Here is a 9,768-nt window from a genome sequence, read left to right as displayed (position 1 = left end):
TACAAAATAACACAAATGTAACCTCTAAACATCCAAATTGCAAGATGTATGGCAGCAATATTTTTTTGATCGGCAACAAAAGGAATAATATTAAAGATAAAGAAGAAGTACAAAATGAGGACAAATCCTCTCAATAGGGGCTCATGACTACCTATTGCTTCAGTTTTTTTATCACAAGAAGCTCACAACCTTTGTTGATGATAGAATAATATGTAGCAACTCATAAATAGAAAGCTTAATGAATTATTATAATGCATACATGAATTCAGATCATTCGAGTTTTGCTAAGAAAATTAGGATGATCAATTACTTCAAAGCATAAGTGAAGTGTTTCTGTTCAAGAAAACTTGCATAAAGCAATAATAGCAACCACAAAGCAGAACACTAATGCACAGTCTTTTATATCACTACCCTACAAAAGTAAGAGAATAAATCACATGGAGACTGGATTCTTGGCTTAAAGATCATCCTTAAACTTTGCAGAAACACCTAAAAGCTTTGCTAGTTCTCCACTCTCATACGCTTCAACAGTATCTGTAATCGACAATTTAAAAATTATTCAGGCAAGTTGTTTCTTGTGAAAATAAGATTTAATGAAAATCAATTGAGGAAGTTACCATCTGAGCCTCCAATGTGTTTTCCATTAATGAACACCTGTGGTACAGTACGCCTGCCAACAATCTCACTCAGGGCATCCTGAATGTTCCACCCATCTTCTGTGAAGACAATAGAGCACCTCTTGTTAACTTCTTGGTCAGGGAAATGAATGACCAAAATATAAGCCCATGAAACTCTACTCTTCACAAAAATAATAGAACTGACGCTTGGGTTATATTGATATTTGTCATCATGAAATGTAATCGGAGTCAATAAAAAGTAGTGTTAATAAGGATGTAAACAAACCTCTCTGATCAAGCTCAATAACATGTGGTGTTTGGTTCAACTCTTTGAAGACAGCTTTTGCCCTTTTACAATACCTGAAGACCAGCATGGGTTAGTAATGAGTGATTGATCAACCTGAAGCTTGCAGACAATTTACAAACAATACTAAAAACTTTGAACACTGAAAATTTAATTATAATCACACCAAAACAACATAAATTTAGTCAGTCAAAATGCAAACAGACCTGGCAACGGGAGGAAAAAGGCTTTAAAACCACAATTTAAGTCCCACATTGACATGGCAGGTAATGTGTCAATTTTTAATTTATCATAAATTCAACCATATAAGGCCTAACTCGTGAATTGTGGATTCAAATTGTGGGCCTCTAGCATTTCTCTGCTTTCAAGCCACATACAAAAGAGTGAATCGGGTTTCTAGTAGGCCTGAGATGGGTGTAATGCTCGGAAATTTCTTAGGATTTGTGTGTGTTTCTACACAAAGGCATCGTATTGTGATTCAATTTTTAAGTTTAAAAAAAAAATGAAAACAAAAAAAACTGTGGTGAGAGCTCCAATTTAGTACACTAGGCTATGTATGTTTGTTAGGCAGGACATGTCTTTGGGACTGGATTAATAATCCAACAAAATGCATAATTCGAAATTTGGCTTAGAACATTGGGATCCACACTAGAGCTGTGTTTGGATCACACATTTGGATAGCGATTTGAAAAGGAAAAAAGAAAAGGTAGATAAAATATGAATAAAATAGTTTCGTGAAAGCTAAAGCTTGGGGCAGTACGCATTGCGATCTGCCTTTTATCTTTCTCTTTCCAAATCCCTACCAAAATCTATAATACAAACGCAGCATAAAAGTCCATCGGGACAAAGTATCCCATATGGAGACTATTGAATCCTAAGAGGGGAGTAGGACACAAAATAGAGTATTAAGGACCAGTTTGGCCTAATTAATTAAATTGCATTTTTGATGATAGTAAAGCAAATCCAAACATGGGATAGGATAGATAATCCAAAAGGAATTGATAATCACTAGTAGTGCTCTAAACAAACTTGGCCTAAGTTTCAGGTTGCCATAGGATAGGAAATTAAAGGGAAAATTTGAAATCAGTGTATAAGTTGAAAAGTAATTACAAATTAGGGGTAAACTTGATCAATATCAATAATTAAAATTATAAACTTTTTTCATACAAATGTAATAATTTTCTGCAATTACCACCAGCTGCTGCAGGTAATTTTCCCCCAAATTATAAATGGGTTAATTCTAAATCCATTTGGAAATCCACCATCCAAATGAATATGTTGGGTATTAGCATATAGTAAAATTGACATTCGAATAAAAAGAATTACACAACAAATTTGGGGGAAACTGGATCATTCTAGAGAGAGAGAGAGAGAGAGTACGGGCAGTAGGACTTGGAGAAGATGACGATGGAGTGGGAAGAGATGGTCTTCTTGATAAAAGCAGCTTCAGATTTAGATTCAGATTCAGATTCAGACGATGTTGTTGGTGTGCAGAGAAAGGGCACGATCAGCATCAAGGCAATGGAGATGATCATGAATTTGGATGATGAGAGTGTGAGTCCAAAGCTCGCCATTTTTCACCCCCCGCTTCTATATCAAGCAAGATTAGCCGGCGGCTATGTTCAAAATGCACAAAACTAACTATATATCACAGTAATTTCAGGGGCAAGGGGCATAGATTTGCAGTCTGATGAGATTATTATTATTATGGTATAAAAAATACAGATTACTCTTTATAATTTTTAAAGTTATAAATATTTTATTGTCCGATTTTTTTTATTTAATATTATTAATAAAAAAATAAATTTTTAACTATTTTTTATACAATAATAAAGTTATATGAATGATTAATTAAAATTTTTTTTTGATATTATTAAAATTTATTAATTAATTTGATAATTTATTAATAAAATTGGTCTTTTGTTATGTGATTGAAAATTGGAAGGGGTATAATGTAATTTTTAAAATTATAGGAGCAATTTGTATTTATTTTAAACAAACAACATGAAGTGTATTTATAATTTATTTTAAAAAATAATAATAAAACAATTCAATGGATAAGACCATAAATATTTTATAGGATAAATTACATATACACATCCGAGGTACGTTTAAAATACGAATTATCTCAATAGTTTTAGAAATTACATCACACTCTTTTAACTTTCTAATCACATAACAAATGTCTCATTTTATCAGTAAATTATCAATCAATTAACAGTTTTTAATGATATCATAAATATATTTTACTAACAATTCAGGCAACTTTATTGTTGTGTGGAGAAGTAGCACTACTAGAAAAGTGGCTTTTTGTGACTTATTATTTGACCGTCGCAAAAAATAATATTTACAATAGCAACCTTGATAATTTTTTCTTTTATTTATTTTGCCCTTTTCTTATACCTATGCTCTAACTCTTTCCACTGTCACACTCCCAACAATTCACAAGCAGAGACTGATTTCCCCCAAATTTGATTTGGCTCGATCGTGAAATCTGATTTCGCTTGTTCGATCGTCTGAAGAAGAGACCATGGCCGTAATGAAGAAATTGGTTGTGATTGATTTTCAAGAATTGTGAGATTGCTTGTGATTGATTTCGCTCTATAGTGTTAACTCACAGTAACATAGAGATCAAAAGTCTTAGTTTATTCATTGCACTGATGTTGTTTAAATAGAAATTTACACAACTAAATATCCTCAAAATAAGGAACTGACTCAACATGAAAGAAGGAAATTCTACCAAGTCTACAGCAGACTTATTTAGTTCCTAAAGAAGTGGTCAATGCCAGAAAAAACAGGACAAGACTCAAATAAATTCTTAACACCACCCCTTAAACTGAGTGTACTGCAAACATTCAGTTTAGTGGGTTATTTCACATCAGAATTAACTACAGAACACACTCCAAGTAGATGTCGTAGCTTCAAGAAAGCAGGTAATTTGAGGGGTTTAGTCAGAATATCTGCGAGTTGATCCTCACTTCTGCAATGCTTCAGATCTAGAGTTTCATCCTTGACTAGATCACGTAAGAAGTGATATCGTACATCGATATGCTTGCTTCTGCCATGGAGAACAGGATTCTTTGAAAGCTTGATCGTTGAACTGTTATCGCAGTAAATGGGAGTGGAACCATTGTGAGGATGCTGTAGTGTTTCAAGTAACCTTCTCAACCAGATAGCTTGACAGGCACACGAAGTTGCAGCAACAAACTCCGCTTCAGTGGTGGACAAAGTGACAATAGGTTGCTTTCTTGATGACCATGAGATCACACCTGAGCCCATCATAAAAACGTAACCGGATGTACTTTTCCTATCATTGGAATCACCAGCATAATCGCTATCAGTGAAACCAATTAGACCAGATTGTTCTCCTTTCTTGTACAATATGCCAAAATCAGTTGTTCCCTTCAAGTACCGGAAAATTCTCTTGGCAGCGAGGAGATGCAACTCCGTAGGGTGTTCCATGTATCGACTGATCGGACTAACTCCATGCATTATATCAGGCCTGGTTGTTGTCAAGTACATTAAACTTCCAACCATTTGCTTGTATAGAATGTTATCAATCTTCTTTCCTTCAGGATCTTTGGTTAGCTTCAAACCAAGATCAATTGGTGTACCAACTGAGTTGCAATGTTGCAGCTGAAACTTGGCCAAAATGTCTTGAGCATATTTTCGCTGCGAGAGAAAAATAGCATCAGAAGATTGAATTACTTCTATGCCGAGGAAGTAGTGTAGCATGCCAAGATCAGTCATTGCAAATTCTTTCATCATCGAGGACTTGAATGCATCAAACATGGCACTATCATTTCCGGTGTAGATCAAATCATCCACATATAAGCATACAATCAGTAACTTGCCATCAGATTCTGATTTTATGAATAAAGTAGGTTCATATGGGCACTTTTGGAAGCCTGACTTTAAGAAATATGCTTCTATACGACTATACCAAGCTCGGGGAGCTTGTTTCAATCCATATAGAGCCTTTCTTAACTTATACACCTTAGTCTCATTCCCTTGACATACATAACCTGGAGGTTGATCAACGTATACCTCTTCTTGCAAATCTCCATGGAGAAATGCTGATTTAACATCCAATTGAAATATAGGCCATGATTTTTGTGCTGCTAATGCAATTACCAATCTGATGGTATCATGCCTTGCAACTGGAGCAAAAACTTCGTTGTAGTCAATTCCAAGCTGTTGTTTATATCCTTTAGCGACCAAACGAGCTTTGTATTTTTCAATTTTGCTTTGTGCATTCAGCTTTGTTTTATACACCCACTTAACACCGATCGACTTGTGGCCTTTGGGAAGATTAGTTAATTCCCAAGTATTATTTTCCTCAATGGCATGAATTTCCTCATCCATAGCGTGCTGCCATTTTGGATCTTGAACCGCATCATTAAATGTTACAGGATCACAATCTGAAAGTAAAGCAAAATGGGTAATGGGATCGTCAAATTGATCAATTCCAGTTACCTCATAATCTCGCATCCAAGCTGGTCGACTCTTAGTGCGTTGAGGCCGTGTTTGTTCTGAAATTTCAGATTGGTCTTCTCCAGATGAAGTGCTCGGTAGATGCGAAGAAGAAACTTGTGGTTGTTCGGAAGAAACTTGTGACTGTTCCTCATCTTCAAAATGGACAGGAATGGACTGCCCTGAAATAGTAGGAGTCCATGGCCATGTCTTATCTTCATCAAACACCACATCACGGCTAATGACGATTTTCTCAGTGATCGGATTGTACAATTTATAGGCTTTGGATTGTTCGCTAATCCCGAGAAAAATACCCTTTACACTTTTATCATCGAGCTTCTTCCGTTTTTCATCTGGAACATGTGCATATGCTATGCACCCAAAAATTCGCAAGTGAGCAACACTAGGCTGTCTTCCGCTCCATGCTTCTTCAGGCGTCATATTTCTGACAGCTATTGTTGGACTTCTGTTTAAGAGATGAATACTCCACAAGATTGCCTCAGGCCAGAAACTTTTCGGAAGACCAGATGTGCTTAACATGCTCCGTACCATGTTTAAGATGGTACGATTTTTCCGTTCCGCCACACCATTTTGCTGCGGGGTGTAGGAAGCCGTAAGCTGTCTTTTGATTCCATGCATCTCACAAAAATTTGCAAATTCCCGTGAGTTAAATTCCCCACCACGATCGGTTCGAAGAGTTTGGATAGCTTTCCCAACTTCTTTCTCAACAAGGGCCTTATAATTTTTGAATGCTGAAAAGGCTTCAGATTTTTCCTGCAAGAAATAGACCCATGTTTTCCGACTAAAGTCATCGATAAAGGTAATAAAATACCTGTTATTACCATTGGATGGTGGATTTATAGGCCCACAGATATCGGAATGGACCAGCTCCAACACTTTCTTGGCTCTCCATGCTCTCCCTTTTGGAAATGCATTACGATGTTGTTTGCCAACAACACAGCCTTCACATACTTGGGAAACGTGATCAATCTGCGGAAGACCAGACACCATATTTTTCTGATGAAGAATCTTCAGACCATTGAAGTTCAAATGGCCATAACGAAGATGCAATAACCATGCTTGATCTTTCACCATAGCAGCAAAACAAGGAAGGGTATCATTGCAAAGATATAAAGGAAACATCCGATTTCGAGTCATATTAACTTGAACAATCAAACCCTTTTCCGGATGTTGGATTTGGCAAGTTCCCCTTTTGATAATAATCTTATAATCCTTTTCTTGAAGTTGTCCCACACTTAACAGATTGTTCTTCAAACCAGGAACATAAAACACATTTGAAAGAGAATGTTTTGAATTTTGGAAGCTAATTTTTCCCTTTCCCATAACAGATAATCTAGAATCATCACCAAATTTTACAGAGCTATTAAAAGATTCATCCAACTCAGAGAACATGGACTTGTCTCCGCACATATGGTTACTTGATCCGGTGTCCAAGTACCACATGTTTGGAAGAGTTTCTTCCATGGTATTGCAAGCCATAAGAAGAGTAATATCATCTTCTTTTTCTGCAAAATTTGATGTTCCTCCTTTCTCGTTAGGTAATTTTGTATGGCATTCAGAACGAAAATGACCATACCTGTGGCATCTAAAGCACTCAACATTTGATTTGTCGAAGGACTTTGATTCTTGGGCTTTAGCATAATCAGCGCTGCGTCTGTGGCCTCTTCCTTTGAATTCAAAAACTTGATCATCTTTCTGCCTTTTCCTCGTCTTTGACCTCGGCCTCGGCCTCGACCTCTTGCTGCTGAAGATTCACCATATGTTGAGACCTTCAAGGCTTGCTCCTCAGTGATCCTTTGGTGGAGTTTTTGCTCATGGACCTGCAACGAACTCTGCAACTCATCAACCGATAGTTCATTAATGTCCTTCGACTCCTCAATGGAACAGACTATGTAATCAAATTTCGTAGTCAAGGAGCGAAGAATCTTTTCCACGATGGTAACATCTTGCATCGGGTCACCATGGATCCGCATCTTATTTGCAATCGCCATTGTTCTTGAAAAATAATCTGAAACACTCTCACCAGATTTCATTTGCAGGGTCTCGAATTCTCGGCGAAGTGCTTGGAGTTGGGAGCGCTTGACCTTCGATGTGCCTTGATATTTCTTCTTCAGTGAGTCCCATATCTGCTTGGAAGTTTCTTTCTGGAGAATGGTCTCCAGAATTGTACGATCAATGGCCTGAAATAAGTAATTTTTCACCTTGAGATCCTTCAGCCTTTGTTCATCGAGTCTCTTTTGTTGTGCTTCTGACAAAACTACTCCACTTTCCGGTTCCACAATACCGGTTGCCACGAGAGTCCAATATTCTTTGGATCTAAGAAAATTCTCCATTAACATGCTCCAGTGATCATAATGACCATCGAAGCGAGGAATAGCCGGCTGGACATAGTTATCGACTACCTTGTCAGCCATGAATGATTGCTACTGCAAGTAAGAAGACTGCTGCTTCTGTGGAGAATTTCTTGGAAGCTCTGATACCACAATGTTAACTCACAGTAACATAGAGATCAAAAGTCTTAGTTTATTCATTGCACTGATGTTGTTTAAATAGAAATTTACACAACTGAATATCCTCAAAATAAGGAACTGACTCAACATGAAAGAAGGAAATTCTACCAAGTCTACAGCAGACTTATTCAGTTCCTAAAGAAGTGGTCAATGCCAGAAAAAACAGGACAAGACTCAACTAAATTCTTAACATATAGATCACCAACGGTATGAACTCTCTCTCTCGTTTTAGTAAGTCTCTTCGAATAATTCCTTCGTATTTCAACTTCTTCGTTTCTCTACTTCGATCACTTGTTTCTTATCATTTGAACTCACTGTAATTCGATAACTTTTTCATCAATCTAACTCTCTCTCTCTCTCTCTCTCTCTCTTTCTCTCTCTCTAATCACAACTATAGATCACCTTTTGACGAAGCTTTGGTTTGAATCAATCCTTTTTCATCTGCTACAGGTACAAGCTGAACCATTCAATTCTCAATGGTTGTCGCTTCACCTTCTAATTCTCACATCTCTCTCTCTCTCTCTATATATATATATATACATATGTATATATAGCATTGCTCTGAACTTGCTTGATTTCAATTCTAAATTCAAATTATTATTATTATTATTATTATTATTATTATTATTATTATTATTATTATTATTATTATTATTATTATTATTATTTTCTGCCATGTTAGATTGGAGCAAGTATGTAGATTTTAGCTTATAGTCGTATTTTGGCAAATTTCAAAATGTGCTTTGGGTAGGCTATAAGCTTCATAATCGTGTTAATTGGTATGAAATGGAACACCCTTGCCTTCTCTTTCTCTATATATGATATTTGGTTGTTTTGATTATGTATTTTTGTATCATGTATGCGTATGTGAAAATTGATTGAATAGGAGTAGAGCTTAACAATTGGTATGATTTTAGCCCCTGTCTGCTCTGATTCTGTTCATATGCATTAATTTTGCTGATTTTCTAAAATTCACAAAAATAAATAAATAAATAAAAAATCCTTTTGCTTTGAAATTTTGATAGACCCTTTATCAATGAGTTATTGGTATACTCACATTTTTGTAAGATCCTGGGATGCGTTTTGAGTTTCGAAAACCTTTTGTCTTTACAATTGGATCCTACAGATTTCTAAGAGTAGCAGTTAACCCTCACTTTGTTTCTATGCCATTCTCTAAAATTATCCTTATGAAGTGCAACTAGTGCCAAATGTTAGATATATGAGATACCTTTCTATGTACACAAGAAAATATTAATTATTGAGAGAGTTACGATCATTTTTCTAAAACATGATAGGAACAGATCAGTACTACTTGAACTTGTATTTTCATCCCTTTGATGTGATTTTTAGACTATTCATCTTTCTGATAAAATATCCCTAACTCAAATGCCTTTCCAATGGTTCTGGTCTCACTTAGTTTGGACATCATTTGATGCCTCTGTTCATTTTTCTAACTCAGCCTACCTGTGTTAGAGTTTACTGAACTCACTATTTGAATATACTGGTTTTCTTCCAAAAATGAGTTCTGTAACGCCCCCAAAATAATACAATAAATACAACCCAAACATATATTCAAAAGAGCATGAATCAGAGTAAATAGTCCATTCATTACATGAAGTTAATAATACAAAAGGGTTTAACATAATTAAATGCCCTATTGACATATATCTTTCCAAGCTTTGACTTGGTTACACAAAAGGAGACTAGCTCATACACATTTAACCCTAGGCTTTACAAAAATATACAATTCAAATTAAAGAAGTTCTTGTCCCCAAAATATCCCTTCAAGCTATTGCCTTGGTGGAGGTAAGTCACCAACACCTAAAAATGTTATTCCCAAATA

General features: G+C 35.9%; 1 protein-coding gene across 2 annotated transcripts; it reads right to left on the bottom strand.

Moving 5' to 3' along the window:
- Positions 1-211: 211 nt before the first annotated feature.
- LOC114312692 (Glutaredoxin family protein) lies at positions 212-2,650 on the bottom strand. 2 transcript variants are annotated; one of them, XR_014366039.1, is made up of 4 exons: positions 2,302-2,620; positions 904-977; positions 618-793; positions 212-534 (listed from the first exon to the last, which is right to left on the bottom strand). XR_014366039.1 is itself a non-coding variant. In XM_028258975.2 (4 exons), the coding sequence occupies exons 1-4, from the start codon at positions 2,493-2,495 to the stop codon at positions 458-460; spliced, it is 444 nt and encodes a 147-aa protein (XP_028114776.2). In that variant the 5' UTR covers positions 2,496-2,650; the 3' UTR covers positions 212-457. The 2 variants fall into 2 exon arrangements, 1 of the variants encoding a protein (XP_028114776.2); XM_028258975.2 differs by having other exon boundaries at positions 618-716; positions 2,302-2,650.
- Between the last annotated feature and the right edge of the window lie 7,118 nt (positions 2,651-9,768).

Source organism: Camellia sinensis, chromosome 4 (genome assembly GCF_055761805.1).
Source record: "Camellia sinensis isolate YWXY chromosome 4, ASM5576180v1, whole genome shotgun sequence".
NCBI lineage: Eukaryota > Viridiplantae > Streptophyta > Magnoliopsida > Ericales > Theaceae > Camellia > Camellia sinensis.
Note: the sequence above shows the minus strand (reverse complement) of the source record. Positions and strands in the feature narration are given on the sequence as shown.

Excerpts from the sequence above, each read along its gene's own strand:
- LOC114312692 (XM_028258975.2), bottom strand. The coding sequence starts at position 2,495 with ATGGCGAGCTTTGGACTCACACTCTCATCATCCAAATTCATGATCATC. Across the intron at positions 978-2,301 it reads TTCTCCAAGTCCTACTGCCC|GTATTGTAAAAGGGCAAAAG; the intron begins GTACTCTCTCTC and ends GCTGGTCTTCAG. Across the intron at positions 535-617 it reads ACACATTGGAGGCTCAGATG|ATACTGTTGAAGCGTATGAG; the intron begins GTAACTTCCTCA and ends TGTCGATTACAG.